The sequence below is a fragment of the Podarcis bocagei genome (assembly GCF_964188305.1).
Source record: "Podarcis bocagei genome assembly, chromosome: 7".
Classification (NCBI taxonomy): domain Eukaryota; kingdom Metazoa; phylum Chordata; class Lepidosauria; order Squamata; family Lacertidae; genus Podarcis; species Podarcis bocagei.
In genome coordinates, this window is record NC_138132.1 from 44,852,566 (window position 1) to 44,872,772 (window position 20,207).

Consider the following 20,207-nt stretch of genomic DNA (forward strand, 5'->3'; position numbering starts at 1 on the left):
TAATCATTCACAGACCCAAAGGTTGTTGAATGGGAACTGCTGCTGTGAATTTTCCCATGAGTTAAGAACAAGCTAATGTTAAAGCAGCACTGGTCACATGTCCTGCATCAAAACAAAGCCTAACTGGGGTGCAGGACAAGTTAAGATCCAAACACCCAAACCACTGGGTGGAGTGGAGTTACTGCACTGGCCTCCTGGAGGGCATTTATGCTTACCAGAAGGGAGAGGGGGAGTGGCAAGCCAGCAGAGAGGTCAGTGTGGGGCAAATACACTGGCAGGACTGCCATATTAGCTCCAGCAGTGTGTTTTGAACCATGCTGACCTCCACCTGCTTCCCCTTTCTCCTGCTTCCTCCCAGTCAGTGACAGTGACTCACAGCTAGCGTAGTGGCTCTGCCGTACCCAGTAGCAACCACTTCCCCAGCCAGCCATCTCTGGGCATTCCCCACAATTGTAGTACAGAGCCGGGTTTGCCATGTGACCTACCCGACTCCACCTGCAAACTAGTTCTGCTGCCTGCCCATCACCATGTTGAAACAATATTCAATTGCCTAGTCCAGTTGGCTTCTGTATACAGAATGTGGGGTAGGGATAGATGAATCTTTCACTTTTGGTTTCTCGGTTTCTCATTTTCCCAATCCTAAATTTGGTCCTCCATATTTTTGCAGAAATCTTCATTTAAAAAAAATAATTCAAACAGCCTCATGAAAATGTTTCAGCATTTTAGCACAAAATTCTCCTAACGTATGCTTTTTTGCAAGCAGTCATTAAAATAAAACTTTTTTGCAAGCAATTTCCCCATATGCAATGCATTTTTAATGTTATTTTAACCAAAGCACATACTTCTATGCACATTTTCCTTTAATAGATGCATTTTTGTCCACATTGCTTCTTTGGAGAACTACAGTGCAAAATTCAGAGAAGCTGAACTTGGACGGATAATTGTGGTTTGGTTTCAATATTGGTTTGAGAAGTGAAAAGTAGGTAGTTTTTCATTAAAATGCAAATAAAATCAACTTCTCCCCCCACCTCCTCAAAAGGGATGGGTACTATTTCCTTGCTGCAGGCAGCAAAATGTCTTAGACTGCTCCTGCAGTTCCATATTCTTTTTTCCAAATCCCCCGTGAACAAATTCATTGATAATATAATACACAATATATTATGCAACTATCTATCTGATTGATTGATTTTTTTTGTTCCCTTTTTACACACCTCTTTTAAGAGTCAACATATACCAGAAATGGATATTATTTCCCCTGGAGTTGTCCTAATTTGTATAGATACTCTGTCAATTATAAGCAAACACCACACTTTGTCAAGCCACCCCTTCATAGACTGTCCCTGGGGGCTTTTCCACTCTGAAGCCAGGTGAAATTTGGCTGCTGTTAACAAAAGGCTTATTCATTCATATTGTGTACTCAGAATAGGTTGCTCAGGGTGGATATAGAGATATGTGTGTGAAGAGGAAGCCCACCAACAAAAGAAAAAGAATCTTGACTCAGATGAGAAGTCGCTAAGTAGTCTAAAGCTAGCTACTGTCCCATAGTCTCCCACTTGTAATAAGAGGATAATATACAGTACAGATCTTCTGTTCAGAACTGTTATAATGATGATTGAGATAATGAATGTGGGGTGCTTTGAACAATCTCTAGCAAGGACAGGAAACCTATGACCTTCCAGATGTTGTTAGACTCCCATCAGCCCCAGCCAACATAGCCAATGGTCAGGGTGATGGGATTTGTATTCCAGCAACATCTGGAGTACATAGGTTTCTCACTTCTAAAGCATTGTGTTAATGCAGAAAATATTATTAAACCCACCATTAAGCCTCTTCTCGTGTCACTGATTTGCTGGTGGTCCCAAGGACCATCTTTTGAGAACATGCTGTTCTAGGTAGTAAATGTTGGAAAGCCTCCACTTGGCAAAGGTTTGCATCAAGAAATGGTACTCGCAAGCTTGAAACAAAAATTAATCTAATGCATGTCTGCCATATGGTAAGAAAATGTTCAGAAATCTCTCCCCACCCCCAGACTTGTTTATAAACATCTGAAAAGAAAACAAAGTGGGGAAGGAGGGAAGGAGTACAGCTTCATGTAGCTTCTCTCATGTCACCCATTCCTCTCATCTTGGAATTTCTGCAGGGCAGCATGTGACTGATCATCTTCATGTATGAAAATAAGAAAATAGATGCTCCCGCATGGTTTAGGGCATATACAGCCATTCCAAGCAAACTGCAAAGGCATAGCATGTAACTGCTTTGTATGGAGTAGAGCAGTGCATAATGTTGCTGTGCTAAATGGAACATTTTTTAAAAATAATAATCTTGGGTTGTAATCCCCAAACAGGTTGCACTGGAATGATACTAAGGCTCTTTAAGGATCTGCCTCCACATTTACTTTCTGCACCAAAAACATGAGGCATATAGCTGGCAGTGTCTTAGAGCACGTACAGAATGTGCTGATGTGGTGTAGAGCCAGTGTGGTGTAGTGGTTAAGAGCGGTAGATTCGTAATCTGGTGAACCGGGATCGATTCCCCGCTCCTACATCTGCAGCTGCTGGGTGACCTTGGGCCAGGCACACTTCTCTGAAGTCTCTCAGCCCCACTCACCTCACAGAGTGTTTGTTGTGGGGGAAGAAGGGAAAGGAGATTGTGAGCCGCTTTGAGACTCCTTAGGGTAGTGATAAAGCAGGATATCAAATCCAAACGCCGCCTCCTCGACTGTAGAAGATTCCCACCCACCCGGAATTGGGGAATGGGTTTTCAGAGGACAGGATGATGTTTCCAGGGATCTCTCTTCCTAGAAATTAAAGATTGCTAGTGAACACATTCCAGCCAGGCAAAAGCACTTGAGAAGGGCTTGGAACAAGACTGGTGATGGATGTGGCCTGGGGAAAGTATTGAGGGCTGAATAGAGAGGCTTGGAGACCTAAAGTTCCCCACTGTATAATTCCAGGGCAAACTATTTGTTTGTCTTTCCTAGTCTTGCCTACTCTGAGCAGCAGTGGTTTCCCAGGATATCAGGTGGAAGTGTTTCCCATCAGCTACATACTTCCTGAGCCTTGCAACTGGAGATACCAGAAATTGAAGATGGGATCTTCTGTGTACCAAACTGCTATGAAATGGCTCTTCTTTTCATAGGTCCTTTACAATATTCAATGTGTTGGGGAGGTTTGTGAACTTGTGTCACTGTGTGCACTTGCATAGATTTCTAGTCACATTTGTTCCACAAATCCTGTGTTTGTATGCACAGCTACAGCTTAGTTGAGTGCTATAAAGCCAGTTTTATGACACTGGGTTTTTGGCTCAAGAATGTGTCATTTTTAACAGACAGCATAATGATGATTCAGTTGTAGTTTAACAGGCATGCTTTGCACTCTGGGATCTGTTTGCTATTAAATCTGGAAGTTTGGGGATGTTTATCTGGTTTACTATATATCTAAGGTTACAGTTGTTATCTAGGTTTCTTATTGTTGCAGAACATCTTGAGGGAAAGAGCGAAGAGTTGGGATCTTTAAACCTGTTGATCTTTAGCAGAAATACTTGCTGTTCTGGAATTCAGATTTAACACAGCCTGAACTGTAGCCAAACAGGAATAAAATTTACTACTTTATCACCCTTTAATATCAGAATGGGATTCAGATGGGCCAAGAATGTTTCTTTATTGTATATGGGCAATTTCTGGAAAACAAAAAGGATGACATTTACTGTCCTTTCCCTGCTGATTCCCAAGAACAAGCCAAGTAAACTAGTATCATTCAGGGAAAAAATGACCACAGTGATCCTATGAACATTCCCATTGTGTTCAGTACAAAAGGTACCTTTTGGGATTGTAAATAGAATACATAAGGGGGAGTAGGCTGAGGAGCAATGTGAATACATGTAGGAAAATCATGATCAGGTTTAGACCTTCATGCATTTCTCTGCAGATCTAAACAGCAATAGGGCAGAGGAAAAGTGTGCACTGGCTTTGGTTTGGACTAGAGAACATGGACAGATTCAATTTTTTTTGCATTTAAATGAGAAACTACCTAATTCTCACTTCTCAAATCAATAGGAGAACTGAAACACAGCTAGTCTTCAAAATTCACACTTCTCTGAATTTTGTGTTGCAGTCCCCTAACCAAACAGGTGCATAAATTTGGGGAAAGTGTGGCATACATTGAATGTATAACATACAAAAATTATTTCTATTACTGAAAAATGCATGCAAAAATGTGTTTAGAGGAACTGAATTAAAGACTGGAAGAAAGAGAAACAAAACAAAATTGACAGATTTCAGATCACAATTAGGCACTCAGCCTTCAGCAGGTGTCCAATTTGGTTCAGGTGGAAAACTGAATTGCTTTTTTGCTAAAACATATCTATCTCTCCCTGAAGCTTCTTTTAGACAATAAATGCATCTGTTCAAAACACTTCACTTGCCCCTCTACAAAGGTCTGTTCCACAGAAGGATGTGGTATCTGATGTTTTACCATATTTGGTGTGTTGGGTCTGTGGGCTTTTATGCAAGAGATTTGAGTGGATTGAGGTGGTGGTGATTCCCATTCAGTACTTAAGGTGTCTAGTCAGGATGAGGCCTAGGCCCAAATGTGACTCTCTAGGCCTTCAGAATTATCCACAGTCCTGCTTCGCATCCAAGCGTTTTGCCTGTCTGCAATGTGTCTTTGTACTTTAAGAATGCCTCTTGCTTATCTGCATGGAGGGTAGAGAAGGGTGAGGGTTAGAGTTAGAGTTTGATAGCATAGGAAGGGGTGTGTGAATGTGTGTAGAAGCTAGCCCACTGTAAAAAGTTAAAATTTACATTTGTTCTTCTGCCTAGTTTTGCCTCTGGCCTCACCTACCGCAGGCATGTTCTTCTCAGTGCATTGCAGTGAACTAAATGCGGGACTTTGACTGAAGAAGCTTCCCTATTTCCTATGCTTAGTGGTTCAGCTTTAGGCTCAATTGGCATGTGAGCAAATGGAGACCAGATAGTGGATGAATGGAGAATGATTGTGGCAGATCATTTTGATAGATTTCTTTTGTGAGCTGTTAATCAGGATATCTCAACACTAGAAGTGGGGCAGGAAGTTCCATGGAGGGGGAGAAGATCTCACAGGAACCGGAGGTACATTCATTTCAGCAGCAGAGATTAAGTGCTAGCCATGGGATATGTGGCGAGGCAAGAACATCATGAGAACTTCTGGCTAGCACTATTTTAATGTTCAATGTCTTTTGTGCACATATTTGTGAAAGCATGCAAAATGAATTATAATCTAATAAATCACTTTGCAAAAATGTGTATCTAAGGCAAAATTGCATACAAAAATGTTTATATTAAGAGAAATTCACACTAAATTGTTGATGAATTTTAATGAGGACTTTTTTTTAATGCAAACTGATGTGGAAGTGTGGACAACTGAAGGGTAAAAAAAATGAGAATGTGAAAGAAACTGAAATTGCCACATTCTCCCATCCCTAGCTAATACTGACCAGTTTGAGCCCAATTTCTCCCCACCTGGTTTCACTTAAGATTAAAGTTTTAGAGAGTGGCTTCCTGGTATTTGAACTAAACCTTACATTTATTTTGCAGAAAATAAATGATTTGTTGCTTTTTTATCATCATTCTCTACAGGGATGCATTTGTTTCTGTTCTCTTTATGACAACTCTTTCTGTATCACTCACCTATATTTTCAACATTTCATCATTGGTTCTTGTTGGTGCATGAGAAACAGTTCAAACATATGAGAAATACTGCACTGTCTTCCTTTCACAACAAAACAAGTGAAGCATTAGGGAATTCAGAGTATAATCCCATGGCTTCCTGTTTGCTTTGCAATGCATTTTGGAACTGTCATTACTAATAAAATATCTAGATTTTTATCCTGTGCTCACAGCAGCTTTGCTTAAACAGTTCCCCTTGACATAATTGTCAAACCTATCTGAGGCCTGTTTCTCACTGTGGACCAGAACTGTTTGGAAATGCTATTTTAAAAGGGTAACATATACTTTTGATTTGAAATGTAATAGAGCAGGAGTGAGGAATCTGTGCCCCACCAGATATTACTGCTCTAGGAACATAGGAAGCTGCCTTATAATTAGTCAGACCATTGGTCCTTCTAGCTCAATATTGTTTACACTGACTGGCAGTGGTTTTCCAGAGCTTCACACTGCTCTATCACTGCACCACAGCCCTTCCCAATACAGCTTCCATCATCCCTGACCCTTGGCCATGCTGGTTGGCATTGATGGGATTTCAACACCATCTGGAAGGCAGCCTATCTTTCTATGAAGGACCATGGAAAAGGGACAAAAGGGGATATTTAAGGGTGGATTTAATCATTTTTGTAGCATTTACATAATGCTCTAGAGGCAGGGAACCTGTGAACTCTAGATGTTGCTAAAATGCAGCTACCATCACATTGAGCCATTGGCCATGCTGGCTTGCGCTGTTGGGCTACAGTTCCCCACCCCAAAGTCCTGCTTGCTACTTTCCTTGGAGTGTCCCTAACCCCAGCTCTAAAATTGGGGTTAAAGCTGATGCACATTGCAAAGAGGTGGGTCTAGGAATAGGGCAGTTTATATCTCTGCTCTCCCTTGCTACAGGCAGGCTTACACACTTTGAAGGTACATGCAAATAAAAATCCATCTGGCATCCATTAGGGTGTGGTTTTGCACTGCATTTAACAAGGCATATCTTAGGGCTTGTAGTCAGCAAATGCGGATTTAGGATGGAGTTTGGATACAGGGAATTACAAAAAAGGAAGCAATGATTGCCAAAGATAAAGGGATGGAAGATGCTTCCATCACCTTCACAGTCGTGAGCAGGAAGTGCTTTGCATATGTTGAATTGCACTGCCTGATGATGGCTTTGTGCTTGTGGTAAACATTTCTGCATCCTCCCATGGCACCCCAAAAACTGCTTGAAAGTTGAGTGACTAATGAAAATACTATGAGATATGGAACAAATTGCTGCAGTTCATGAAGAGAGACTGATGAGAATCGAGTGTTTTTTCCTTGATGAATGGAAGCTCTCATACCTGGTGAGGTCTGTACTTTCCTACATGCAAATTTAATTTGAAGCCTTACCTCATTCCTGGCCACTGACTTTGCCTTGAGTCTTCACTGGTCCCACATGAGCAACATGAGCAAGCACACTAGACAGGAAGTACAAATGTTTCCCCACAGGTCATAGCATTGGCTAAAGAGAGTACACTTCCCAGAAGACCCTGTAGTGCGATGCACAACAGGGTTTGGGAACCTGAAGCCCTCCAGATGTTTTTGGATGACAACTCTCATCACCCCACCCAACATTACCAATGCTCAGGGATGATGGGAGCTGGCGTCCAGTAACATCTGTAGGGTACCTGTTTCCAGATCTATATGGTGTATGATGAAGGCAAATGAAAGATAGCGGAGCCCCTATGGTGTACAAAAGTCACACTATTTATTCAGCCCAATGAGTTTCAAATAAACCTTACTGGGAACACTGGGAAAATAAAGCAACACTATTCCCTATGTGTCCCTCAGCAAAGCATACAGGAAATTAGTCTTGCTATGTTTCCCAGGGCCTCTGATGATGATTACTCAAAATGATTTTGTTTGAATAAACAGTGTGTTTTTCCACAAACTGTCTACACAACAGAATACTACAGAACAGCATACAGCATACTATGGCGAGGCAGGAGATATGAAACTATCACAAACAGGTCCCATTTCAACAGTTACTCCCTGCTTCATAAACCATGCTTTATGGTTAAACCATATTTCATGAACTGAGGATCAGGGCTGAGTGCTCCTACCTCATTCATCCCCTCATTCTACAGGCAATCCTCATTTTGTGCAGGGGGTGCATTCTAGACCCCATTTTTGGTGGGACCCATATAAAGCATTCTGCCCTTTCCTTGACCTAAAGAAAGCCCAAGCTCTCAACAAAATAAGTCAACTAACTACAAAACAATTGTGCAGAGAGAATACCAGCAAGGGCTTAGGAGTATCTGCGTGAGATTTCTCAAATAACTGAAAGATTAAATTACTGCTCTTCTGTGTAACTTGTCACTAAGAACAGTTTGTATATCTGAGGGCAGGAAAGTAGCCAATATAACACCAGATTTAGGAAAGGGATGCTGGACATTTCAGGCCAGTTAGCTCAACATCTGTCCTCGGAAAGTTTTGTTAAAGATAAAATAATCAGGCATATCAAAGAACAAACCTTGCTGAAGTAGAGTGAACATGAAGCAGTGATGACTACCTACATGGGTTTCAGACAGGGGACAATTCCAGCACTGCTTGAAGATACCCGGCCTGAACTTGAGACCTTCTGCATTTAAAGCAGTTGCTCTATCACTGAGCAATGGTCTTTCTCCAGTAGTGCCAAATTAAGGGTGGTGTGAGCTGTTCCTCCACACAGGACACTGAGCTGAGGGGGTGCAAAATAATGATAATAATACCTATATTAAGCAGGTAACTGGTGTGTGTGTGTGCATGCCAAATTTTGCCCCCTCTTATGGAGCCAAATGACCAAAGTCTGCCCCTCCCCCAAGCATGATGTTAAGAATAGCCATGTCCTTTTTTGCCTTCACTTTGAATTCTACTCTTTGAATCTGTTGACTGTATGTGTGTGGGGGGAAATGTTAAAGATTATGAAAGAAGAAACCACAGGATTACATATAAAGTGTAATTCCATCAGACATTCATTGATGTAGGGAGCAGGGGAATAGGAAGCAAGGCATCACTTTATTTTATATTTCAGCATTTCATTTTACAGAGAAAGCCAAATAATTTAAGTACAGAGGGAAACATTCTAAGATTGAATGTAGAGTATTTCACTTTGTACTTAAATTCTGTACTTTAAAGTATGGAACAATGCATGATTTCTTAAAAACCCAGCCCAGGAAATGGATTTAAATACTGCATCATTGCTACACAACGTTGGAAACGGATGTTTCGGAGATGTTTTTAAAAGATCCACTCAACTGCCAAAGCACAAAGGCACCATTCAGTGGAACTTCGTCTCTCTCTTTCTCTGTTCATATCTGAATAATTAGAAGGGAGACTAGTTTTCCTACCTTGTTTTTAACCATTGCTGAGCATTCAGAAATAGTGTTCATTCTTGTGGCACTAACTTGAACTGAGCGGTCTTCTAGTCAAAGAACAAAATGGTTGTTTGAAGGTTCAAGATCACTGAAGATCCTTTAATTTGTGGGGGAACTAAAATGCTATGTAGTTTAAGCCAGTTTAACATTTGCAGCTTAAAAATATAGAGTCTTCAAGAAAGCTATGTCATTATGCTGAATGCATCTACACACCCCTTTCATAGCAAAACTGAAGCCAGGCAGCTTGAAAGCATTCATCATTTAAAGTTTGTCAGGATTTGTGATTTGTTTCTGCTCATCTTTTAGTCTTATTTTTAGCCCAAGTCCACTCCTCATCCTACAACACAAGTTGTTCAACACTTGTTACTTCATCTGACTATCTATCAATCATTTGGATCCTAAATTAACTTAATGGATTTTTACTAGTTCTGTGACTTGTGTAATAAAATGTGTTGTTGTAACCAAAGGAAGTTAATGAAACATTTCCCCTCCTCTCTCCTGAAATGCCCTGAAAAGGCACTCTGGAGAGCATGGAACTCCCCTTGAACAATGTCAAGTGGAATTCAGGAGGCTGTTAGGGCAGTGGGAATTACAATGTGTATCTGAAGAAGTGTGCATGCACACGAAAGCTTATACCAGAACAAACTTAGTTGGTCTATAAGGTGCTACTGGACATTTTTTTATTTTTTTTTTTATTTTAAGAGAATGAGAATCATCATTGGCAAGGTAGAAACCCACTTTGAATTTCTGCTTTGGATCTTGTGGTGCCTCTTCTTGGGCCTCATACTCAAACTGCCATTTCTTTCTCCTTTTTCTAACTTGTTCTATCCTGAAGTTTGATGGTTTTTCTAGCTACTTTGCAGTCTCAGTAGCATCTATCAAAATTTGTTGAAAGTCCCATCACACCTGCAGCCCACAAGGTAATTCTTGGTCACTTGCAATTGGTTTGTAGCTGAATTTAAATCAGCTTCCCTATTTTGTAGTAGCTTGCTACAAAATCCTTCAAAAAAAGGATATTGCACCATGTAAAAAGAGATACATACCACAAATTTGAATTTACAAATTGTATCAGCAAGGGCTTCAGCTTCAATTTGGGAGGTATTTCCAGATAAACTTTTTAGGCATGTATAATCAAAGATCTCTATTAAAGCATCATATGTATCTCAGTGGTTTCAAAGCATCGATCCAATTCTCCATCTTGTTTTGCTCAGTGGGTTAACAGTTATACCTAAGTCTGATACATGGCTAGTTAGAATTTGCTAATGCCAAGTCGATGCAGAGAAATAATTATAGATCTGTTGAACAAAACTGAAGAAACTAGTTGCTTCCAGGCAACACTTAGTGGCATTATTGACTACTAAATTCAAAGAGTGTGCATTTCAGGGCAAAAAAGAAAAGAAAAGAAAGAAAAGACATGTGTTTATGTCCAGTATTCTCTTTTATACTTAATTTTCTTTGCCTTTCACGTTATCATAACCTTGACCACACAGATACTCAATTCATAAACCCATTTGTTCAAGAGTTTCCATCATAAAGGCACTTGTAGCCTCCTTTAGTGGAACAAATCCCAATAAATGTTCTCCAGTTCAGACATCTCATTATCTGATAGTTTGATTACATCAACGTAACATTCATTTGCTCAATATGACTAACATCAGGTATGCAGTCCAGAATAATTGAGTAGTATTAGGCTGAGTTTGCATGAACTAAATTTTTCTGCTTTAGTATCTGCTAGAAGTTGTATAAGGTCACCCTACACCCAGCTGTCATCTGCCTTGCCTTGCCTCTGCACAGAACATTCTCCTTCCTGTGGTCATGGCTGACCATTTACTTGCTGCCGCCTTCTTTGCTCTGTCCACACAGCAAACCAGAGAGTGTGATGAATGCTGAAGAGAAGAGCCAATAAACAATGAGCAGCAGCAGCAAGGGGTGGGGGCACCCAGGGGTGAGCAGTTACCCCTCTGCAGTGGTATGGGTCATGACGTGCATTCAACATCCAATGCTGCAGTGATCAAGTGTTGTCTGTGGAAGTGATACTTTGGCATGTTTGAGTGCGCCAAGAGATATAAAATGCTACAGGTGAAACTTCCATATCAGCTCAGATTATGTCAGATTCAATCCTTTTCAACTGTGTCACTTTGCACGTTCAGCTGTGAGTCATCGAGTAATGAGTAATGAAGTGATATCTATATCTATATTAGAGTGTGAACCACTTCTAGCAGATGCATCATTAAAAAGCTTAATGTTTTCTGTCTGGAGGCTGGGCTCAAAACCACGGGCACCACCAGATTTTTATTCTCTCTAACCAGATGCAATGCAAACCACCATGACATAATAGCGATACAGCTATTGTTCAATTACATTTGAAGTTTTCCAGCATAAAATCTAAAAGAAAGAAGAGGGGAAATGCAAGTTGTACTACGTAAATCAAGGATAGTGTAACACAGTGTGATCAGCTGCCAACCTGTTCCCTGCTGTCATCAGCACTGGCACTTCAGCAATAACAATCACACTAGACTATGCTATGAAACCTATGGCTGAACCTATCTCTGGCCTTCTGGGTGCACAGATCTCATGGCTTGATAGTATATCAGCAATATATGTTTTTTTGCAGTTGGCATGGGGCAAAGACTAGGTCACGTTTTCAAGTTGTTGAAGTGGCGGCCTGCTGTTCTGTGCATACTTCCTAAACCTTTTTTTAAATTATTTTAAAAATACTAAAGATACCATGTCACAAAACACACACACACACATTCTCTCTCTCTCTCTCAATAATTTTTTCCAGTTTGTTTAAACATTTAGGCATTCTGCAGATTTATTTTGATGATTCAGATATAATTTCTACTTACGTTTAGTCTCAATTGGGCCTTTTTTTTGGTACATCATTGCCATACATAAGAAGATAATGGCTTCTAATGAGAGATTGGAACTAGTGATGTTGTTGAGCCTCACCATTATTACCTGGTTTGTTATATGAATTGGTCCAGCTGTCCAGTGAGCAGATATATTACAATAGAATATGTGGTGGAGGCACTTAGCCAACATCCAGGCAAGTGAATTGCTGCTGATTGTTGAGGAGGAGACAGGCAAGGTGCAGGGAGGGTGGTGCAGTGCTGATAGACCACAGGAAGTACTTGATTGACTGTACTGGTTTCAAGGGTGCCAACATGAATAAAATATTGGGTGGAGGCAGGTAAGCCCCACTCTGCATAATCAATCACATGATGTGGTACACACACACACCATTTGAATGGCAATGCCCATTAACTCTGTGGGGGGCCTGACCCCCTCAAATATTTTATGGGGGGACAAAGGGACCTCGGCCCCTCGGCGTTGGCTCCTGTGAGTGGTTTGATTGTGCCACAGTGCCCTCTCCTTCCCCTCCTGGTAAGCAGTAATGACTCATCACACCATCCACTACTAGTTCTGGAATTATGGCTAGATTGCTATATTATACTAGAATAAGGGAAGGAAGACAGGTCTAGAACAGATTTATGTATAGACAGAAATACAACACATCTCAGTCTAATGGGGAAGACTTTGACCAGAGGATCTGAATACCTGCTCAGTCTGCTGTTGATGGCTAAATTTAAGGCTCCTGATCTCTGTCCTTAGGGTTCTTTGTCTATAAATGGACCTTGGACTGGGCAGCCCTACAAACAGAAGAAAGACTTCTGACAGCACTTCAAACAGAGAACTGTCCTCTGCGAAGGGGACAACCAACCAAACAATACGAACAATTTGAGTGTTTCACTGTTTTCCGTTAAAGTCATAGGCCTCAGTCACAGCTTCAGTTCACAGCTAATGAAATATTTTAAAATATGGCAATGTGAAAAGATGCCGTGAACTTACAAGCCAACTTATGACTTTTTCAAGTCATAAACCTTACCCATTTTCTCCCACAATGTTGTGCAAAGGGAAGTTTACCCCTCACAACTTTGAACTGGACTGCGGGGTTTAATTGGCTTAATCAACTGATTAATCAACTAAAGCTTTGATTAATCAATGGGGAACAAATTTAATCAGGGAGGAATAGTTAAATTGGCAAGGCTCCAATTAGGGATACATTCCTGTTTGTTTTTTGATGTAGTTTTGACATGTTACAGTAATAGGAAATTAAAAAAACCAAAATATGAATAACAACATGTTGCTAAAATTGTTCATTAAATTATTCTTACATTCTTTTCAGTATCCCAAAAAGGCACCCATTTCCAGCCTTCTGTAATATGCAGATTTATAATAAGGGATGGTGATCAATCATCTGAGCATTCTTTAATCAGCGGACAGTCCTAATAAGTTCCTTACAGATCATTGGAATTCTCAGCCCACCAATGTGATGTCTGCAATGCAGTGCACATCACAAGCAGGTTCTTGAAAGGGAAACACAGACAATTCAAATCATATGGTTCAAATCATTTATGAAATGAATCCTCCAGGAATAATTTCAGATGTTGGAAACCTTTAGAATAGCAAAATAAAGAACAGATTTACTATGTTTTTCTGTCTCTCTCTTTCTCTCTCTCTGTAAAATCAGTTAGCAGATGCCCTGTTTCTGGTGCAGAATACCAGAAGACTATGAGGTCCCCCCCCCCTTTTGCCCAGAACTTTGTATGAATGGTGTCATTTCTTAATAAATGATGACATAAATCTTAAGGATTAAAATATCAGTTCTGTCCCCTGTAGGGATCTGCTTCTCCATGCCCTAGTGTGGCTTGCCAGTTTGAAGATTACCAGCACATTGAGCAAAGCAAGCAAATGAATTAAGCCCTTGCCAAAGATGAACTTCTTTTGTATTTTCATTGACAGCAAAGGTTTTACTCCAAAGAAGATGTTAGATGAGGCTGGGCAGGCTTAGTTAATTTCTTTTGAAAAGAGGAAGGAACAAATAGCTCCTGGTGAAGTCTCTTTTCTTATTTTCATAGTGTAATAAACTGCAGCCACAGCTGCATGGGGTTTGAGGAGGCCCTTGAGCAAAGTGTCCTCTGCTGGGCCTCCTGCTCTGTCATTGGCTTTTCATAGGGGCTGCTATGACAGTGATCCAGGGAGCATCAAGCAGCCCTTTACATTTACAAGTATGCCCCAGAATGACACAAGGTCAGGAGGCTAGAATTTTCATAATGGTAGAACTTAAGGCCATCCAATGAAGCTGAATGTTGGTAGAATCAGACTGAAAGAAAGTACTTCTTTACACAGCACATTCATGAAATGATAAGATTTTCTCCCTGAAGAGGTAGTGATGGCTACCACTTTGTATGGCTTTAAAAGGGAATTAGACAAATTCATGGAAGGTAGGAATATCAGTGGCTACTTGCCATGCTGGCTATGTTCTGTTTCCACTAAGAGACAAGATAATAATAACTATTCTTATTTATATACCTGCCGATCTGGCTGGTTTCCCCAGCCACTCTGGGCAGCTCACAGCATATATCAGGACATACTAAAACATCAACGTTTAAAACTGCCTAATACAGGGTTGCCGTCAGATGACTTCTAAAAGTCAGATAGTTGTTTATTTCCTTGGCAGCTAAAGGGAGGGGGTTCCACAGGGAGGGCGCCACTATCAAGAAGGCCCTCTGCCTGGTTCCCTGTAACTTTGCTTCTTGCAGTAGTAGATAGGTAGCCGTGTTGGTCTGCCATAGTCAAAATAAAAAAAATTCCTTCCAGTAGCACCTTAAAGACCAACTAAGTTAGTTCTTGGTATGAGCTTTCGTGTGCATGCACACTTCTTCAGATACACTGAAACAGAAGTTGCCAGATCCTTCTATATAGTGAGAAGGTGGGGAGGGGTGTTACTCAGAAGGGTGGTGGGAATGGGAGATAGGCAGATAGCTGAGAGAGCCTGTTGACGACTCTTAACGTCTGTAATAGGTCTTACAGGAAAAGGCAAGGGGTGAGAAGGTGAGAAATGGTTTAGTCATGTATAGTGAGATAAGAATCCAATGTCTTTGTTCAGCCCAGGTCTTTTCATGGTTTTAAGTTTGGTAATGAGTTGTAATTCAGCAGCTTCTCTTTCCAGTCTATTTCTGAAATTCCTTTGTAGTAAAACAGCTACTTTGAGATCTTGTATAGAATGTCCTGGGAGATTGAAGTGTTCTCCTACTGGTTTCTCTGTTTTGTGATTCTTGATGTCAGATTTATGTCCGTTTATTCTTTGGCGTAAGGTTTGGCCTGTTTGTCCAATATAGAGAGCTGAAGGACACTGTTGGCATTTGATGGCATACACAATGTTAGACGATGAGCAATTAAATAGTCCCGAGATGGTATGTGTGATGTTGTTGGGGCCAGTAATGGTGTTGTCCGGGTGTATGTGGCAGCAAAGTTGGCATCTGGGTTTATTGCAGGCTCTGGTGCCAGTGTCTGTGTTAAGTCTGGTTGTAGTATTATTGTGGGTTATGAGTTGTTTAAGATTGGGTGGCTGTCTGTAGGCAATGAAAGGTCTTCCTCCCAGAGCTTGAGAAAGAGAACTGTCATTGTCCAGGAGAGGTTGTAGATCTCTGATGATGCGTTGTACTGTTTTAACTTGGGGGCTGTATGTGATGACTAGAGGTGTTCTGTTATTTTCTTTTTGGGGTCTGTCTTGCAGCAAGTTCTCTCTGGGTATCAGTCTGGCTCTGTTGATCTGTTGTCTAACTTCATCTGCTGGGTATTTTAGTTCTGAGAAGGTTTGCTGTAGATCTCTTAGGTGAGAGTCTCTGTCTGTAGAATTGGAACAGATGCGGCTGTAACTTAGTTGGTCTTTAAGGTGCTACTGGAAGGATTTTTTTTTTATTTTGCTTCTTGCAGTGAGGGAAACAGCAGAAGACCTTTGGAGGAGGACCTCAGCGTCCAGGCTGAATGATGGGCGAGGAGATGCGCCTTCAGGTATACTGGGCCAAGGCCATTTAAGGCTTTAAATGTCAGCTCAGAAATGCACTGGGAGCCAATGAAGATCCTTTAGGACCAGTGTTATGTGGTCTCGGCGGCCGCTCCCAGTCACCAGTCTAGCTGCCTTATTCTGGATTAGTTGTAGTTTCTGGGTAACCTTGAAAGGTAGCCCCACGTAGAGCACATTGCAGTACTCCAACCAGAGCATGCACCACTCTGGTGAGACAGTCTGCAGGCAGGTAGGTACTCTGGTACTTCTTGGTGTGCCAGACCAATAAATAAATAGATACATGGAAAGGGTGGGGGAGGCATCAGCAGTAGAAGCTACTGGGCCATTGTAGCCCTTGCAGTTGCTCAAGGATACCAGCTGCTGATTGCAGCAATCATATCATGGCTCAGTGAAGTATTTTTTTTTTTAAAAAAAAACCTTCTGGGTGACAGTGAAAGTCTATCCAGTCCAGCATCCTGGTTTACATAGTAGTCAGTGGGATACTTTATGGAAACCTGCAGGCCAGCTGTGAAACTGTTGGCCAACTACAAGTGCATGATTTTCATATAAACATATAAAGCTGCCTTCCACCAAGTTTAGACAGCACTGGTTCACCTAGGCCAGTATTTTGCTTTTGTTTTTTAAACTGGCAGCAGCTCTCTGGGACTTTAGGCAAGTTAAAACAGCAACAACAAAAAATCCCGTTGCTTGATTTCCTTTAGCTGAAGATGCCTGGGACCACGTTCTTTCTCTCTGATCTGTGGTGCTGTGAATCTTTTCCAAACTAAGAATATGCTCATATTAAAACTTACTCTGCATTCAGTGTGCTCCCACTGCTAGATGTTGAAGCCACAGTCACACATTAGCCACAATCCATATCAGTCCTGCAGTTTCTTGACAAATGTTTGATGCATTTCCCCCCTCAAACCAGTTTCCATCTGACCAGAAAACTGGATGCAGAGTAGGCAGTAGTAGGGACATTTGAAGAAGCCATTGCACATGCAGAGATCATTGTGCATACACAGATAACAGCTTCATGGAAAGGAGTTCCATGGGAGTGGGAAAACCAATAATGTACATTGGAGGAAGACATCTCTGCCCCTTCTCAGATGTGAACACTGTGCAAATGAGGCTTGAAATGCAGATTGGGAATGGGGGATGACCTTGCTGTGTTTTAAGCTGCTAATGTGAAGATATCCTAATTTTCAACTAACAACATGAGATACAATCTGTGTAGTAAGAAAGATAATGACCCAGGGTATCCTATTTGTGCGGAAACATTTTAGGTCACCTCTAGACTGTCAGTACTCTGTGAAAGGGATTCAAGTGCATACTGGAAATTGAGGTTTATGCAATGAAAGTGGATTAAAGAGCTCAGTCACACCAGTGCAACAAATCCACTTAAAAAACAACAACCTGCATTTTTGCAGTTAGGAAAGTCACAGAGTAATACATTGCAAAATGTGGGATAATCACTGATTAATGGGAAAACTATAAACACTCCACAAGCAAATTAGAGTGTGTGCTCATTGTTGTATAATCTCCCTGCAAACAAATCAGGACAAATGTGCAATAAAGATGAGACATAGTTTAATCCCCACATCAAGTAAATCAGGATGAATGCTCAATGAACAGGCTATCTGAAGGAGTTCTTAGGATGTCATCATATACCCAGTAACCCAGGAGGAATTTAGGGTGGCCACATATGTATAGTCAAAAAAGTGTTACTACGTTACCAAAAAGGTCAAAAGAGGACATGTATCTGCATGCTATTGTATTTCTACCACAGCATTGGACCTCATGGTATTTATTTGTGAAAAAAATCTATATACTGCTTTTAAATGTGAAATGGTCAGGGCAGCTCACAAAATACCATTAGAATACCATTACAACATTGTACCTTGCTTCTGAGTACACAGTCTTTGAGTAACCAAACTTATTTGCACATCTGGTTTTGATGAATCTGTTACATATATACTACAGAAGCTGACAAGTGGTTAACAAGGTTTGCAGCAGCACAGACCTCAATAAAGTCCATGTTGGCCCTTTAAACTAGAGCTGGATATATTAAGAACAATAATAAGGGAATGGGTTGCTTTTTTGCATTTTCATTCCTAATTCGGGTGTGTGTGAAGGAGAGAGCACAACTTTGTGATTCACAAAGCTTTGCCAGCTTTCTGACTTGTGCACAGTTCTGTCGATATTTTAAATACTTTAATAACTAAGAAGTGAGACGTCGATAGGACTAGCAGATATTTACAAAGAGATTTGTAAATGTTCACATGCATAGCTGCCTGCAGTTCCTTAAGAGACATGGCCGAATCTATCAATTTTGGTTTCTCTCAGTTTCTCAAATTTGCAATCTTAAATTTGATCCTCCATATTTCCACATCAGTTTGTGTGTTTTTAATTGTGAAAATTGTAACACTTTCTCCCAAAGAATTCTGTGAGCTGTGGTTTTTAAGGGTGTTGAGGGTTGTTAGGAAACCCCCTATTTCCTGCCCAGAGCTACAATTCTTAGAGTGGTTTAATAATCAACCCATCATCACAGGGAACTCTGGAAATGGTAGCTCTGGGAGGGGGATACGGATCTCAGCACACTTAACAAACCATGGTTCCCAGAATCCTTTTGGGGGGAAGCCATGATTGTTTAAGACTCTATCATAGTGCTTTCAATGTGTGGTGTGAATGTGTCCATAGTGTGATCAAATCTCATACAAGGCAATGGAGCAGGTTGGTGACCTGCTCTTAAGATTCCTTGTGGCTGCATTTGAGAAACTCTTTGCCTAGTGAACCTAAGTATAACCTTATCTTTTCTTTATATTTATCTCTTTAGTCAGGTTTGATAAGGACACGGGAGAATGACTTCCTTATATCTCCATTACCTCAACACCTAGCACAGGAACACCACTATACGCCACCTGCCGGACACCACCCTCATGTATTGTACAAACGGACCGCTGAAGAGAAGGTGCACAAAGTAGATTCCAATCCCCATCACTTCCCCCCTGGCCATGACAGAAATCACACTGCCCACAAGTCTCACGTCCAAGGTCACGGTTACCACCACGGAAGGTTTCAAAAGCAGCATTTTTGTGGACGTCGCAAGAAATGTATGTAAGGAAACTTTCTATCTCTTTTCTTGATGTAGTAGTTCTTAGATTATTAGGTGTTTGTTTTTGCGGTGGTCTGCAGGCATTGCTTTGGTGATTGCTGCATTTTTTTTTAAAAAAATGTCCAAATAAAAGAGAGTGAGCAGTGCCTCCCCCAATCTGCACTATACATTTAAAGCCTTATCGTACCATTGTAAACAGTCCCCCCCCCCAAGAATCCTGTGTACTGTAGTCTGAAGTGTGTTAAGGGTGCTGAGTGTTGTTAGGAGACCACCAATTCCCTTCCCAGAACTACAGTTTCTAGAGTTCCTGGGGAAGAGGAATTGATTGTTAAATTGCATGTAGAATTGGAGTGGAATTGCGGCTGGTCTGATGGGAATTACCCTCCAAAACATCTGGAAGGCACCAGGTTGGCAAAGACTGGCCTGCAAACATAGCTTCCCAAATCCATAACTCTGGATAAACAGAGGCTCTGGGCATGTTGGCCTTAAGCATCTGGAGTTCAAGGGGCAAGAGGCAACCACAAATTCATTTCTCCTAGATTAATCCATGATTAGGACTGCTTTGGATAGCTTGTTTGCGTGCTTATCCCCATTATGAACACCAAACCTGGATGTATTTGACAATCTTATTAGGAAAGCAAACCTGAGTTACAATGGGAATTGATTGCTGCAGCTTCATCTAAGATTCCTTGTTTTTTCTGGATGTTGGTGTTCCCCATTAGAGTCCTAGTTATTTATTTGTGTGCTTTTCATTTGCTTCAATTTGAAAGATGACTTTGTTGTAGTTTTTAAAAAGACTGCTTAGTTAAACCCATACTTGTAATAGATCAGCTTTAAAAAATAATAATGGGAAAAAGAAAACTTTAGCACAGTGCAGCATTTACGGCATATGTGTAACATTTGCCCCTTTTAACTTTCTTTAATAATTGCACTCAACATGCAGCTTGTATAGAATCAGCATTAGTCAGCATTCTTTTCAAGCCACTTATCCCAAGATACATAATTACAGAGCAAGGCATGCCAAGTGGATCGTGTTTAGCAAGTCACGCTTTAGTAAAATTCTTCCCCCATTTTTCAATAACCCTTTTCTTCTTAATAGTAACAGCAAAGAAAAGACTAATCTCAGGACAAGGTGGCCTGAGAAACTACTGTCTGCATGCACTA

General features: G+C 40.9%; 1 protein-coding gene across 4 annotated transcripts in view; it reads left to right on the forward strand.

Moving 5' to 3' along the window:
* The window catches only part of ADAMTS18 (ADAM metallopeptidase with thrombospondin type 1 motif 18), a 103,728-nt gene that overhangs the window by 18,030 nt on the left and 65,491 nt on the right, over positions 1–20,207 (forward strand). For 3 of the 4 annotated variants that reach the window (XM_081202688.1, XM_081202689.1, XM_081202690.1), the window contains exon 4: positions 18,765–19,041. In XM_081202688.1, coding sequence (XP_081058814.1) covers positions 18,765–19,041 — 277 coding nt within the window. Of the gene's footprint in view, positions 1–18,764; positions 19,046–20,207 lie in introns of those variants that run through there. The other variant, XM_081202691.1, reaches the window with a different exon arrangement.